At 43.4% G+C, this 16,855-nt stretch overlaps 1 protein-coding gene across 12 annotated transcripts in view; it reads left to right on the forward strand.

Annotated features, from left to right (window-relative positions):
* Positions 1–922: 922 nt before the first annotated feature.
* LOC117876458 (ankyrin repeat domain-containing protein 26-like) overlaps positions 923–16,855 on the forward strand; it is a 164,411-nt gene continuing 148,478 nt past the window's right edge. For 6 of the 12 annotated variants that reach the window (XM_034768665.1, XM_034768685.1, XM_034768676.1 and 3 more), the window contains exons 1-3: positions 931–1,457; positions 6,142–6,256; positions 6,502–6,675. In XM_034768665.1, the coding sequence (XP_034624556.1) occupies positions 1,261–1,457; positions 6,142–6,256; positions 6,502–6,675 (486 nt within the window). In that variant the 5' untranslated portion in view covers positions 931–1,260. Of the gene's footprint in view, positions 1,458–6,141; positions 6,257–6,501; positions 6,676–16,855 lie in introns of all 12 variants that reach the window. The other 6 variants (XM_034768741.1, XM_034768764.1, XM_034768756.1 and 3 more) reach the window with 5 other exon arrangements.

The raw sequence follows: 16,855 nt of genomic DNA on the forward strand, positions 1-16,855 counted from the left end.
ACCCCCCCTCTCCCTGTCCCCTGACTGCCCCCCTGGGATCCCTGTCCCTTCTCCAACCCCCCAGCTCCCCTACCGTGCTGCTCAGACCAGTGTGCCTGGCTCCACACGGAACCAGACACGCTGCCGTGCCCCTCCATGGAGCACACAGCTCCGCTCCCCACAGAGCGCTGCGGACGCGGCATGCTGAGGCTGCAGGGGAGGGGCTCTGGCTGCTGGAGGCCCTGATGTGAGTGGCTCAATCCGGCCCGGACACTCTGTCAGCCGCGCCGCACTCTGCATTGGGAGGGAAATCCCGGACCTTTTTAGATTTTTACAAAGTCTTCCCAGATGGCAATTTAAAACCCCCAAAACCGGACATGTCCGGGATAATCTGGACATATGGTAACCCTAGGACAGTCCCAATTTTTGGGTCTTTTTCTTATATAGACTCCTATTACTCCCCCGACCCGACCTGATTTTTCACACTTGCTGTCTGGTCACCCTAGTGGCCTGGCCCAATACAAGAGTGGTGTCAAACAGGGTGACCAGCCTTACGCTGTGTGCCCCCGGAGATACTTACCAGTAACATGAGTAAGGCCCCTGGAGCCCCTCGAACAGGGGCATTTATCATGACTAGCATCGCCAAGCAGCCGCCCGGCGAAGGAAGAGAGGCGGGGCGCCCCTGACCGCGTGCAGGCGAACGGCGGAGGGATACAAGGGCGGAGCTGGCCGGGCAGGGGCACCAGCGCACCCAAGGTCTATCGGGGGCAGGGGAAGGGGGTGTGAGGCGGGCAGAGGTGACAGCGACGGGACGTGCTGCTGGCTCAGGAGAACAAGCAACGTTCCTCGGCCGCCTCAGGCTGTAGGGCAGTGGACGGGGCGGACCGCAGTGAGAACAACTAGGCGGGATCGCAAAGAATTCGCGCTTGCGCGTCAAGCCACCCGTGCCAGCAGCCGCTGTCTTCTGCGCATGCGCGGTGAGGATTGGGACGCCGTTGCCGTGGCTGCGGAGTGACGGACGGAGCCCCAGGCCCTAGGGGTCCCCCGCCCCACTGTGAGGGGTCGCGGCCCTCCAGCGTCCGCTGACCTCAGCCAGACGCTTCGCGGGAGCCCCGCCGTGAGCGCGCAGCTAATCTGGGCTTGGCCGCGGCGGTGGGCGGAAAGTTCCCGACCCTGCGGGGCCCGGACGCCCCTGGGGCCGGGGCCTGTGATGGGCGAGGGGAATCCCCGCGGCCCTGCCCCCTTCCGCTGCTGCGCCCCCTGAGCTGGCCGAGCCGGAGGATGAAGAAGATCTTCGGCTTCGGGAAGAAGAAGAAGGGGCAGTCGCCGGCTTGCCGCGCCTCGCTGCCCGGGGTCGGCTACGAGCTGCGGGAGAAGGAGCTGGGCAAGCTGCACCGAGCGGCCGCCGGCGGGGACCTGGGCAAGCTCCAGCAGCTGCTGAAGAAACACGACATCAACCAGCTGGATAAAGAGAACAGGTACCGGGGGCGGGCGGGGCGCAGTGGCCGTGGCCCTCCCCAGCTCAGCCACGGCCGGGCAGCGCGACTCGGAGCAGCCCCTTCACCCCCCTGTTGCCAGGGCTCGCCAAGTGGGGCCAAAGACCCTCCTTCCCTAGCTCCAGAGAAGCAGCACTTACATAGGCACCAAGTGAAGTGGGTTCTAGCCCACGAAAGCTTATGCCCAAATAAATGTGTTAGCCTTTAAGGTGCCACAAGGACTCCTCGTTGTTTTTGTTTTATTGTAAACCAAACTGTCAGCTGCTCCAGCCCAGTGGCAGCTTGTGGCCCAATCCGCACACAGCGGTGGCCCATGTGACATCCTCAAGGATGCCACAGGTTGTGTGGATGTGGCTCACATAACTGATAGAGAGCAGCATATGGGGTCCCCAGTGGTAAATAGATTGAGAACCGCTGTACCCTCATGATGCTGTAGCCTCCCTGTGCAGCATGGGCACGGGTCAGTTGCAATTTAAACTAATGTAAATGGTGGATTCTCTGTAACTTTTGAAGTCTTTAAACCATGAGTTAAGGACTTCAGTAACTCAGGCAGAGGTGAGGGGGGGTCTGTTATAGGAGTTGATGGGTGAGGTTCTGTGGCAGTAAAGGAGATCAGACATTAGATGATCACGGTGGTCCCTTCTGACCTGAAATTCTATGAGTCTTATGTGTAGGGTGAACAGACATCCCACTTTTAAAGGGACAGTCCCATATTTAAGCCCCCTGCAAGTGTCCTGACTTTTTCTTAAAAACGGGCAAATTGTCCCGTATTTTCTGTCCCTTTTCCCCCGCCCCCATCAGTACTGGTGGTTCCTGTTGCTGGCTGGATCCTTGTTTGCCAGCCACCCGCCCACCAGTGGTGAGTGTGGGGGTCCAATGGCTGATGATGGGGGTAGGTGTGCAAGACTGGTGGCGGGGCAAAGCTGCAGTGCGTGGGGCTGGCCGCTCCCCCTGCTGATCCATCAGCACAGCCCCCATTGGGTGCTGGCTCTCGGTCATCAGGGCCCCACCCCCAGTCCCATTTCCAGCTGGAACTGGCTGCGAGCTGCTATGGCTGGTGAGTGTGGGCAGGTGCTAGGCAGCAGCCAGTTAAGTGTCGGCCACCCATCTGCTCCTTATGTGCTCTCCCTCTTGCTGTCCTCTCCCTGCTTTGCCCCTTCACCCCCCCCCCCCCAACCCCCCTGCTCCTTCATATGCCCCCAACCCCCGGTCAGAGTGCTCAGCTCACCAACAGCCTGGCTAGCAGGCTCCTTCCTTCCCCCACTGCCTCTGGCTGGGCTGGCACCCCAGGAAAGCCCAAGACCCTCCAGCTCGGGGCGCTGGCCAGGGGGAGCCAAGTCCGGCACGTTCCAAAGCCCTGCACAGCGCTGGCACAGGGAAGCCGCTCCGCCCCTCAGCTAAGCTCTGGAGTGGCGGGGTGGAGGGGAAGCGATTTCCCACCTATTTGCGCCCCGACTGTGCAGGTTTCATAGCAGCCCCCCGGACAGGGTCTTAGCATCCCCTTCACACACACACACACACACACATACCCGGGGTCCTCCCCACAGGGAGCACGGGGCTGCTCTGTCCCCTCGCACCCTCTCCTGCTAAGCCACCTCTCTGGCCAGGTTTGTGGAAGCCCCTGCAGTCAGGTTCCCTGGACCCTAGTGCACAATGCATCCTTAGGGCTTAATACCTTCCTGCCCATGCTGTAGCCAGGGGACAGGAGGCAGTTGTGTTGTGTTGGTGGCCATCAGAAGCCTGGAAGTATTAGCTACCTTTCAACACTGTGCAGGCAGGAAAGGACAAGCTGCTTCCAGACACAAAAGTGGGTGGTGGGGAAGAGATGAGCTCTGCAAAGACACTGGCCAGGTCATCCCTTCCCCATCCCCTGCAACTGGAAGCTGCTCCTATCCCATCCCTCCCGCACAGTGCTGAAAGGTTGCTGTGGGCCACATTCTGGTGTGAACCCTGGCAGAAATCTGGGCCGCGTAGGTGACCCTGCATATGTTGCCTGGGAAGACTTGGCGCCAGATACCAGGAGAGGTGGGTCCGAATTGGGGGCCCAGCCAAGCATGGAGGATAGAGAGTGCCGGGCAGGGAGGGTCGGGTCAGGTCAGTCGATCATGCCCCCCCCCCCCCCCCCCCCCCAAGAGGGGTGTATGGGAGTGTGTGTCACCTCTCCCTTTGTGAACCCTAAAGCCTTAAAGATAAGAAGGTAAATAAAAATAATCCAGCTACTCAATATTTCTCAGTCAACTTGATGCTAATTTGAACGTTAGTTCTGATTGATTGCCATTGAACTCGCTTGAATATGAGAAATTTTACCAGGTGTTCCGGATTCAGCATAGGGAAATATGGTCACCCTACTTATGGTAAAACTGTTTTCCCTCTTGAAACAGAAGTTCGGGAGCCAGAATGGCTCTGTAATATACCTTAAATGTTACCAAATGTAGGCACACTTCTAGATGGTTTTATGCTTTTTAAAACTGCCGTTGCTTGCAGAGCTGTAACGAAGCATTTTAGCGCCTGTGGTAAGCAAGCATATTTGCGCCCCCTAGATGTGACTTGTGGGGGACATGTGGGGTCTGCTCGATTTCTGCCTCCCATTTAGCACAGAGGTTTTCAAACTGTTGGGTACACCTTCCTAGGGGGATGCACCCCATTGTTTGAAAACTGTTGCCTCCCGGCCAGGAGCCAGGGTGTAATGTCAAAAACTGCTACTGACAGATTTTGCTATCAGCAGCAGTTACTGACATTTACGGATGTTCTCTTTTCCTGCATCGTCACAATGGCCAATGCAGTTGTGCCCAATCTTGCAAGTGGGTGGGGGCTGATGCTGCTGGGCCCAATCCTGCACGCCACCCCATTTTTGAATCCTTGCAGGCTCTGCTCCATGAGTGGCTGCCATGCTCACCCTGCCATACTTATGGCCATGGTTGCTTGGTGCAAATTATTTTAAGACTGTTCTTTGCCTTTTGTACCCATTCAAACTCCTGTCCCAACCCTCCATTGGATGCTTATTTTTCTCCTCTGTCTTGGGAGAAGTTTGAATGGAAGGAAAATTGTAAGGCCACCTGTGGTGTTAACATCTCCAGCAATCAGGAAAGTAGCTTTCTTATAGCACCCTGGCAACCGCAATTGATGGAGCCACAAGGCACATTGTCTGCCTTTATTTTGTGGAGTAGAAGTACCATTGATGATCCATTGAACTAGGTATTTAAGATTTAAAGTAAGATTTAAAAGAAGCAGAAAGTTGAAGTGTTTAGTAGCAAAAGAAAAGAACCTACAATATTTCAAATGCAAAAGATTCAAGGAACATATGCGCAATGTAGACAATAGGAGAATTACAGGCTGTAATAAATTAAATATATTTTATTTATTGACACACTGCAAAGTTGAATGGGTTTTCTGTTTGGTGAAATTGTTGTAAAGAATTAAAAATAACTATACTCTCTAAGCTGGTAATTAGCCAATCATAGTTCATGTTTTGGAACAAATGATCAACTGATATTGGAATTTTTGGATTCACATAGCAATTCATATGAGAGGTAATGCTTTTGAATGATATTTCTTGCAATCAGGTACAGAAGAGAAGTATAAATTATGCAGCCACTAACTTTCAGGCAAAAAGTACAAATTCGAAAATGATTCTGTTGTCCCATCATGACAAAATCTATGCTGACCATTTCAAGCATCGCATGAGGGCTTCAGCCATGCTATTCTCATTAGAATCAATGAGAGTTGAGGCTGTAGATAAAATGTTGCACAGTATTCTGAAGGTAGGGGGATTTATGTAATATTTTGGTAGATTTTTATAAACAAATACATTTAGTTACACATCCTTGAATATTCATACCATGTATTTAGTTTTGGCCTTCTTTTTAAGAAAAATGTTTTGTTTTCTTACATGGGTCAACTATTATGAAAACTACTTTGCCAGTTAGGCCCTGATCCTAGAAGGAGTTCTACCTTAGAGAGGACTCTTATAGCAGGATTCAATGTTAGGACTATTAGAGTTGAGATTGGCACAAAGACAGGACACTGCTTGTGTTTTTTGCTTTGTTTTTTAGTGATTAAAGAATTAAAGGTGATAATTTCCTTATCTTACTCTGCCAATCAGAAGTTTTATAAACCCACTCCAGTGAGTGTAGGCTTTCATTTGCTGCAGTTGCTAGAAAATGTAATATATATTTTATCTTTACAAAATTCAGAACTGTCTTGAAATTTTGTTACAAAAGCCAATATTCTAACACTTTGGACAGTTTTGCCATTTTAATTATAAGGAAAAATTTCAGGTTTGGTTGTTATAGTCTAAGATTCCAATCCTGTAATCTGTTCTGCATTGGCAGAACTCTGCATTGCACTGGGATCCCATTAAAGCACCCTATTTGGGCACCGGTGTTCACCTGTACAGATCCAGTTGCAGGATCAGCATCTAATAAGTGTATTATTTCAAGGATATTGTGTGTTTTTTTTTTTAAATAGTTATTATCAGTTTCAGATTCTTAGTTTTGTAATGTTTTAAAGTACAGAAATGTTTTCCATTGGTAATATGGTTTCTTTTTAAGTTTATTTTTACAAAATCTAAAATTTGGGCCAAATTTAAATTGACATTATTCCTTTAACATAAACATCAAACTTTTATTTGGTTGTCTGTTAATTTGATGTATCAACTTATTTTTAGGACACCTTTGCATCTTGCCTGTGCTAATGGGCATTTAGATGTCGTTACTTACTTAGTGGACAACAAGTGCAAACTAAATCTGTGTGACAATAATAACAGATCCCCGTTGATGAAGGTATGCACAGTATTTAATGCAGTTATGTAAGATGTACTGATATTACTTTTCCACTTAACTACAAACTCTGTATTATGGAATGTAAAAAGTTACATTACTGTCAGTGGGTATGTGTATGTAATATAGTATATAAACAAAATGTTAATGCAGTTTTTTATTTATTAATTTCATTAAGTTGTGGCAATTCTAATAAGATGGAGTTTAACTTACGGAATTTATTCTCTCTTTTTCTGTTATATTCACAGGCAGTACAATGCCAGCAGGAAAAATGTGCAACTATGCTGCTAGAACATGGTGCAGAACCTAATCTTGTGGATGTTAACAGCAACACTGCCCTTCACCTGGCTGCCCAGACTGCTAATATATCTCTAGTAGTACAATTGCTTGAGTACAATGCCCATATTGATTCACAGAATAAGGTAACTGCTTATTTTTAGAAAAAGAGAACAAGAAAAATTGTAGATTTCAACTTCTAGTTTGGTGTATGTTTTTAAAAATAGAATAATCCACATTTTTGTCTTAAAACAGTATTTTTAAATTTCCTTTTAAAATCTGTTTTAATCAGAATCTTGGTATATAAATTATCATAGGTAAAGTAGCACTTCTGGGGTTGGGGTGGTTAGCCAAATGTTCCCCCCAGGCCTCCTGCGGAGCCAGAACTTTGGGGGCCCTGGCCTCAGCAGTCTCTGTGATCCCTCCCAGGAGTACTGTGTGGCCTGGAGCCCTATACATAATTTTCCTGAGGCCAGTAAAGAGACTGAATTTGGTTCCTTATTCCTGGTTACATTTTCCAAGTTTCTTATTTGTGCTACCAGCTCCTTATGTGATTCCCAGTTCCTTACTCCAAGGCCAAAAAATTACTTAGAAATATATTAAATTTTTAGAAATGTCATCAAATTAATGTGATTGTGATAACAATTTAAATTCCTGTTTTCTTAATTGTTTATTAATTAATCAAGGAGCTAGGAAATAAATCTGTTCATCTTTAAGGTGCCACTGGACTCCTCGTTATTTTTGTGATGAAATAAGTTTCAGGTCACCCTAAGTGACACATCCCTCTGACAGTCAGATAGTTCTGAAGGACTTGGGACATGCCACTCACTGACCCAAAACTTTGTTTCTGAGCAATTTGCTGCTAAAGTCATGATTCCACCCCACTTCCATATTGTATATAGGGCTTGAATAAGGAACTGGGTTTTGACAGACAGTATCTGACAAAATGTGTTTTGGTCGCCCCAAGTGACACTTCCCTGTGATTGTCAGACTGTTTTTTGAAGGATCTGTGACATGCCACTCCCTGATCTGAAGGATCTGTGACATGCCACTCCCTGATTTTATTCTTTTGCAATATGCTGCTAAATATCCCACCCCATCCCACTTCCATACTGTAAAAAGGTGCTTGAATAAGGAGCTGGATTTTAACTGGCTGTATGAGATAAAATCAGTCTCGGGTCACCCCAAATGACATGTGTCTATAAGTGTTATACACTTTTGAAGTAACAGGGACATGTCATTTGCTGACATGAAGCTTAGTTCATTAGAAGTATGCTGCTACATGTTGCATTCCCACCCTGCTTCCAGATTGTAAATAGATTTTGAATAAGGAGCTGGGTTTTGACTGTCTATCTGTGGCAAAATATGTATTGGTTCATCAAAATGACATGTTCCTGAGACTGTTACTTTGTTAGGAAGAGATGAGGTGAACCTATGTCACTTTTAGAGGTGAACCTTTATTTCTGGTCTGACAAATATATTATCCCAATTTTTATTTTGTGTTTTCTTTCTTAACATGTAATATGCATGTGAAAAACAAGAAAAAGCAATATTCAATCAATTTGTTGCAAATCCAGCTGTAATGTTTTCACAGAAATTATATGATAGTTGCAAGTGAAAGTGCCGATAGGAACTTTGGTTTATTTTTAGACAAATTAAGAATAGGAAAAATGGCTAAATTTATTAAAATTTGTTTAATTTTTTTAAAGATATAAAAACATTTATTAGAGTTGATTTTTTTGATCTTTACCAGCAAAAATAATATGAAAACCCTGCATGGGCACAGTTGGCTCCCAAATAATTGTGTTTATTAACTATATGCAAACATACCGTGCCTAGATTAATGCATGCTGCTGTCCTGAATGGTTTCTAAAATATAGAAAACAGTGACCACCACGAGAATGCTCACAAACTATTTCAAGGAATACTACTTTATTCCTGAATACTACAATTAGTTGAACCAGCTAGTGTCTTTAGTGTTGCTGTAAGACTCATACAGGTGCCACGTGACTTGGTACACTTCACTGGAATTTGGAGAACTCTACCTGTGGCTCGAATATCACCACCCCCTTTCTAAAATTCTGTCATAGAAATGCCAGCCCTGAAGTTGAGCAAGTTTGTGGGAACATACAAAATGATTCCCAGTGTTGTATGTTATCCCAACAACCTGTGATAACACCTTTGTTTAATGAACTTTACTGTTTACACAAATAATGTTGATGACTTCTGTTGAATTAATCAATATTTGAAATGTTATTTTAAATATTAATGCTATATGCAAGTTACCTTGTATAGTTCTACAGAGAGGTCAGACGAAGGATTTTTCTGGACTAGGGGCATTTTATTTTTGTCTAAATAATCCGCGATTGGTATTTGAAAACATGTAGGTCACTACTTTGAGATATATCCTCCAAAATGCGTTGTGTTTTCTTTCAGCTTACTTGCTATCATACACAGAAATCTCTGAAGGAAGTAGGCAAGGGTTAAATTTTTATATCTTTCTTGTGACCAGAGTGATCTGCAAGTGTAACGAGTGAGATGCATGTTTCACCATTAATGAAATGACATACTCAATTAACGTAATCCATTGCACTTGTTCACTTTAATTCTGAAATTGTGAAATAAGTAAATAATTTGCTGTTTATTTTATTGTAATACAGTATTTTAACTGAGCAATTGTTGCTGTTGTTAGTGCTGATCAGTGGCGACACCTATATTTAAGCATTCCTAAGGATTTGTGTGATAAGACCCTGATTTACCCAGAAAGGAAGTTTCTGAATGAATTTCTGCCTAATTTGGTGCTGTCTGCCCTCCATAAGGAAGTTTTTATGGTCTGTAATCCTGACACAGGCAACTACTGTACCAAACATCCACATGGAGTGGGGAACTCTGATAAAGATATGCGTGCAGAAGATTTAGTAATAGGGTTTGATAGATTGAAAAATTTTTAGGTCAGAGGGGGACCATTAGATCATCCGATCTGACCTCTTATATATCTCCATAAAATTTTATCCGGTTGCCTTTGTATTCAGCCCTGTACCAATGTGTGTTTGACTAAAATATATTTTCTAGAATGACATCCACTCTTGATTTACAGATATCAAGAGATGGAGAATTCATTACTTCTGGTGATAGTTTGTTCCAATGGTTGATCGTCCTCTCTATTAAAAATTTGTGCCTAATTTCTCATTTGAATTTGTCTGGCTTCAGCTTCCAGCCATTATTTCTTATTCTGCCTTTGTCTTTAGTACCGTGTTTTGGTTTTTTTCTTTTCTTTATATACAAGAAGGTACTTACATTTCATAATCAATTCATGTCTCAGTCTTGTTTTTGATAAGCTAAACAGATGAAACTCTTTGACTCTCTCTGTAAGGCATTTTCTCCAGCCCTCGAATCATTTTTGTGGCTCTCTTCTGTGCCCTGTCCAGTATTTCAACATTCTTTTTAAAATGTGGACACCAGAACTGTATGCAGTATTCTAGTATCACTCTCACCAATGCCATAAACAGTGGTAAAATCACCTCCATGCTTACTCAGTATTTCCATTTGTACGTACAAGGATGACATTAGCCTATTTTCCCACAGAATTGCACTAGGAGCTCATGTTTGGTTTCTTGTCTATATCATTAATGACTTGGATAATGAAGTCTAGAATACATTTATAACATTTGTGGATGACACCACCCTGGGAAGGATTGCAAGCTTTTGGTGACAGAGTTAGAATTCAAGATGACCTTGACAAACTGGAGAAGTGGTCTGAAATCAACAAGATGAAATTCAGGAAAGACAAGTCAAAAGTACTACACTTAGGAAGAAAAGATCAAATGCACAAATACAAAATGGGAAATAACTGGGTAGGTGACAGTACTACAGAAAAGGATATGCAGGTTAGAGCAGATCACAAATTGAATATGATCCAATAGTGTCATGCAATAGTGAAAAAGGCAAACGTAATTCTGGGATTTATTAACAGGAGTGTTGTATGTACGATATGGGAGGTAATTATTCAGGTCTACTCGGCATTGGTGAGGCCTCAGCTGGAGCGGTGTGTCCAGTTCTGGGCACCACACTTTTAAAAAGATGTGTAGAAATTGGAGAGAATCCAGAGGAGAGGAACAAAAATGATAGAAAGTTTAAAAAACCTAATCTCCGAGGAAAGGTTTAAAAACACTGGGTGTGTTTAGTCTTTGAGAAAAGAAGACTGGGGAGGGACCTGAAAAGTCTTCAAATATGTTAAGGACTGTAATAAAGAGGATGGTGATCAATTGTTCTCCATGTCCACTTATTGTAGGACAAGATATAATGGGCTTAATCTATGGCAGGGGAGATTCAGGTAAGATATTAAGAAAAACTTTCTAAATATAAGGATAGCTAAGCACTAGAATATTATTATCAAGGGAGGTTATGGAATCCCTGTCATTGGAGGTTCGTAAGAGTGAGTTAGAAAAGCACGCCAGGGATGGTTTAGATCAGTGGTTCTCAACCTTTTGTACTGGTGACTCCTTTCACATAGCAAGCCTCTGAGTGCGACCCACCTTATAAATTAAAAACACATTTTCATATATTTATAAATGCTGGAGGAAAAGCGGGGTTTGGGGTGGAGGCTGACAGCTCGCTACCCCCATGTAATAACCTCGTGACCCCCTGAGGGGTCCTGACACACAGTTTGAGAACCTCTGGTTTAGATATACATGGTCCTGTGCCAGGGATTGGTCTAGATGACCTCTTAAGACCCCTTCAGGCTTACATTTCTCTGATTCTGTGACCACTAAATCCTTTTAAGAATCATTGCTTTCCAGGATTCAGTCCCCCATTTGGTAGTTATCTGCATTCTTTGTTTTTAGATGTATTTTGTTTGAATCCAGATTGCTTTGTAGGACTGCTCTGTTCTCATCACTATTTACCTCTCCACCAATCTTTGTCATCCACAAATTTTATCTGCAGTGTCTTTATATTTACTTATCGTTGGTGAAAATGTTGAGTAGCATTGGGCGTAGTCTGCATTGTTGCAGAACCCCACTAAAAACACCCATATTCATTGATGACTCTCCACTGACAACTATGATTAGAGACATGTCAGTTAACCATTTCATAATCCGTTTAATGAATGCTTAATTGATATGTTATAGTTCTAACTTTTTAATCAGAATGTTGTGTGGAAATAAGTCGAAGTATATTATATTCTCTTCCATAGAGGTTCTTATACCGCACTCATCACTAGCATCTTCTAGTAGTGAATTAAGCAATGTGATTACACATCTCTCTGTCATATTCTGTTTGGTCTCTCATCCTCCCCAGGGATAGCAGCTTGTGTAGCAGAGTGTCTTGTTTCGGCATTTAACATTTTTACACCTGTTTTATACTCCTGGGGGAATTCACTAAGAACAATGGGAACAGTTCACTAAGCAGGCAGACTGCTACATTCTGCTCTGCCTGAGGGAACAGAGCCTGCCCCATGCCTGCCTCTTCAGAAACACCCCAAAGCCCTGCCCCTCCACACTGAGCGTGCCGCAATAGCGAGCAAGAGGGATAGTGTCTCTTTCTATCTCTCTTACATGCATGACTGCCCAGCTCTCCCCCCCACCCCCCGCGGTGATTTATGTCTTTACTGGCTGCTCTGGGTGCCCAAACCAACCTGCCTGCACTGCTGGGGAGGGAGCAGATGACCGCTCTTGCGGCTTCCCTTTGCTTCCCTGTCAGAAGTAATTTTTCTGCGGGGAAGCACAGAAATCTGCGGGGGCCATGAATTCTGTGCATGCTCAGTGACACAGAATTCTCCCAGGAGTAGCCTTTACCCCAATACCATTGCTAGATTTTTTTATTTTTTTTTTAGTTCTTAATATCTTTTATAAACTCCTTATTGTCCTTAGCCCTGCCAGCCATAGATTTTTTTCTCCGATGTCTCTAGCATCCCTTCTCAATTTTCTACACTTCATAACTTCTAATTAATTTCCCCTTTTTTCTAAGTCATATGCTGGCTTTTATTTCTAATTGCTGCCTCCACCTCGACAGTGAACCAGGAAGGACTTTTAATCAAAGTTGTCCTCCTTCTTAAGCATGGCATTTTGTCCATCTAATAAACTCTTCTTAAAGATCTCCCAATTTTCATGAAAAAAATTCTTTTTTTCCCTCCCAATCAGTTTCATTCATAATTTTCCTTAGCTTTGAGAGATTAGCCCTCTTGAAGCATCAATTATATATATTAATAGTTGAGACAATCTTCTGTTTATCCATATTGAATGTAATCAGGTCATGATCACTGGTCTCTAACCAACCACCAACATCCAGCCCAGTGACTAATTCATCTTTATCTGTCATAATGAGAACCCAAATAGTTACTTCATGTTGGGTGTAATACCTTCTGTGTTAATTATAGATGATAATTTTCTAAACTTTTAATAGCTGGAATGATGTTTTATTACTAGCTGCGTGAAACCTCCAGCATATGTCTCCCAAATTGAACTCCCCCATAATAGCACCATTTATGTCAATGCATTTAGCACCTGTAAGGAGTAACTCATCCTGTTCTGTGATTTCATTCAGTAACATGTAACCGACTCTCACCAGACTACATCATGGTCTTTATCGAGTGCCACCTGCTCCCCTTCTTTAACCCACTCTTGTCTTCCTAAACAGCCAATCCCACCATTCCCTCCAAGTTTCAGTAATGCCAATTATGTAATTTTTTTCTCATCAATGAGAGATTCTGATTCCTCTTACTTGGCAGCATGGGTATAGAAGCAATTAAAAAAATGTCATCTTGTGGTGTTGCCACATCAATTTAGTTTGTTAGTTTAACTTTTGTACCGTGTTTTCCTTCTTAGCACCTTCCACTTGTGTTAGTTGTTTAATGCCCTCGTAGCTGCTCCAGCTAGTTTTCAACCAAGGCTAGCACCCTACTTGTGAGATGCAGGCCATCCTATGTGTATAACCCCCTCTCCACTGGAATGTGGCCCAGTGTTTCACAAAACCAAAACCTTCAGCCTCACACCAATTGTGTAGCCAACAGTTCTTTTCCAGTATTTTCCGCCTTCTCTCACTTATTGGATTGGTAGATCTCCAAGAAGATCACTTTCTTTTTCTTCTGCTCCCTTCCAAGATGCCTGAGGTCTTCTATATCTCAGTAATTCCATGTGATGCTGAGTTTATTGATTCCAGCATGTATCATCATCAGTGGAGACTTGCCAGACGACCTCATAATCCTGTCTAATCCTGCTATTACATCTCATATCATCACTCCGTGGAAATAGCGCACTGTCCTATTGTTCTTGTGTCCCTTGCTGAATTTTCTGTCCATTCTTCTTAATGTGGAATAATCAGTTATGATTGTTTGAATTCTTAGAATGGTTGAAGAACCTCTCTTGGTTGCTGTTTATTTTATACTGCAAGGATACCACCCATCAAGTGTGATCTCTGTAAGCTTTCTGTTCCATTTCTCCAAAGAAGTTCTTTTGTCGTTGACTGGCTAAGTATCTGAAAATATTTTGATACTTCTAAAGACAAGATGAGTGAGGTAATATCTATTATTGGACCAGCTTCCGTTGGTGAGAGAGACAAGCTTTCGAGCTACACAGAGCTCTTTATCAGGTCTTCTTCTAGTCAAATTGAATACCTTCTGGCTCTTTTCCCTTTTAGGTCACCGATTGTCTGTCTGCTCTGCTGGTTTCTACTCTCTCCAGTTCCCTTCCACATGTGACAATGGTTTCGAAATCTGGTTGTCTAAGAAGCCTTTGTTTTCTTGGATGCTGCACAGCGTTTCAATTTACGCTTCCAGACCACGTATTTTCTCCTCCAGTATGGGCACCAGCTTGCATTGCGTACATCAGAAATCTATTCTGTCTTCCAGCAGAAAGGAAATATAGCACATCCAAGGCAGGTCACAGCAGTTCTCTCAAATCCATATCTGCTAACTGGTGTAGTCATCCCTAAAACAGCAATCATACTCCTTCTCCAAACTCCCACCAAAACTGGTTTGCCACTCCAGTTCACCTGGCAACTGACTTACATACTAAGACACAATGCTGAGCTTCCTCCCTCACAAACAAGGATGGAATAACCACTCAGAGATTGCAAACCCTTGTTCTGTTCAAAGCCCCAACAGTCCCAGTGACAAGGCCCTCCTTGAGACACAAACAGACTTGTCTCACTTGGCCAGTTCAAGAGCATACAGCCCAGCCACAGAACCCTCACGAAGAACAAACAGGTGGAACAAAAACAGGACTTGCCAAGTCCTTCTATCTGCAAGCGTAGGATCTACAACTTCACCCTCTGAAACTGCCCTGTTTGCCCCTCCTGTTACCCTGCTAAAGGGTGTGTATGCTTTGGGGTCAGTGGAGGAGGCTGGTGATATCGGCCATAATTTTTCACAAAGAAAAGTTTAAAGTAAGGGAGTTCCATGTCTCAGCTACATCAGAACAGTTTAACTTTTGTGGCGACATATCACTTGGGGTAACCCAAGAGTTAATTTGTCATGTACAGTCAGTCAAAATCCTGCTTCTTGTTTAAACTCCATATACAAAATGCAAGTGGAGTAGGGATGTGATGTGTGGCAGCATGCTGTTCAAGAATGAAGCTTCAGGTCAGCAAGAAGCCTGTCCCATCTCCTTCAGAATAGTCTGACAGTAACAGGGATGTGTCATTTGGTGTGACCTAGAATTTATTTTATCATGTACAGCCACTTAAATCCCAGCTTATCTGATTATTTAATTAATAAAAAAAATAAGTAATTAGTAATTTACATTTTTATCACATTGAAGCAGATTAATCTGATGAACTTTCTAAAAATGTAAACTTACATGGATATATTTTTAAACAATTTTGGTCTTCAAATAAGGACCCATAAATAAGTTGCTGGTACCACAAAAAAGGAATCAACTTCAGCCTCTTTGGGGGCTGGCCCTTTTAAGAAGTTGCCAGAATCCCACAGAAAAGGGAAATTCAGCAGCAGAGCTGCCATCAGCACCAGGGATCAGGTTAAAGAATTAACACCAGGTCTATGCTAGGGAAGCTTTGCTGGTACTCTATGTTGGCAAAGTGCTGCTAGTGTGGACACAGATTATACCAGCAAAGTTGCGCTTCCTTTCCCTCCTCGAGCGAAATAAGCTGTACTGGCAAATGCACAGTTCTGCTGGTATAACTGTGTCTACACTTGAAGCTTTTGCCTGCAAAACGATGTCAGTCTGGGATCACACCGCTAACTGATGTAGCTGTGCTGGTGAAAGTTTGCAGTATACACCTGGCCTAATAACTGAGACCGCAGCTTTTGTGGTCCTTCCACAGAACCATATCCTTAGGGGCACATGGCCCCAGTAACCCCCTTCCCCTTCCAGAAGCTAAAAGGTGGTGTCTTTACAACTTCAGGAACTTTGATGATATTAGCAGTTCCAGACTGTAATCTGCTTTATGAGATTGGGAGATTGCCTGGCTGGTGCAGGTGATGTTACAGTTGGAGAGGGGAGGATAGTGGTGTAATTTATGGACTGTCGTCAGTAGCGCTTTTGCCATTCTGAATTGCAGAGTTATCAAAGTATATGCTCCATATTAATCAAAGAACCTTTTCCTCTGCTGGTATCTGATAGCTGCAAGGACCCATCCCTAGCCCTGAACTTAGTAGAGGGGATGGGAGAACTCTCAAGCCTCAGTGCAGAAGGCATCCCAGAGGAAATAGGGCTTTATGTACATTGTCTAAAGGAGTTGTGGGGATAGTTTTAGTTCTTTTTCATGAAAGGAAACAAGTATGTTTGGTAGAGGGGCAGTTGCAGATCATTTTTCCACGTTCTAGCCAGACCAACAAATAGTATAAACATAATAAGCAAGTCCAGGTCACTTTTATGAGGATAGAAGTGGGAAATGTTAAGTGAGCGCCAGGTGTTATGATTTGGTAGAAATTGTTTTTAATGATTATTTTAAATAAAATCAAAAACAAAAAAAAAGTTAAATTATATGGTACTATCAAGCTGGGACAGTTACTTTTTCGCCTCCTATTGTTCATTACTGGCTGTGTCTTGTTTTATCTTAGGTTGTAATTTTTAGAAGCATGGACTATGTCTATCATTGTATTTGTAAAACATTCAGTGTTGGGGCATTTGGTACTATCATAATATACTAAAGGTGTTTTTAATATTTTTAGAGTTTTTATTACTATCCAGTGAAAAGAAACACAATGAATATATACATCTTTCATATAGCCCAATGGACTCTAAACATGAATGATCTGTGTGCTCTAATTTAAACTGTTGTAAATATGGAATAACTCCATCAATTTCAATGGAGTTACATCTCTATAATAGCAGTGTAAATAAGGAAGCAAGATGACTACTCTTCTGA

Source organism: Trachemys scripta, chromosome 1 (genome assembly GCF_013100865.1).
Source record: "Trachemys scripta elegans isolate TJP31775 chromosome 1, CAS_Tse_1.0, whole genome shotgun sequence".
NCBI lineage: Eukaryota > Metazoa > Chordata > Testudines > Emydidae > Trachemys > Trachemys scripta.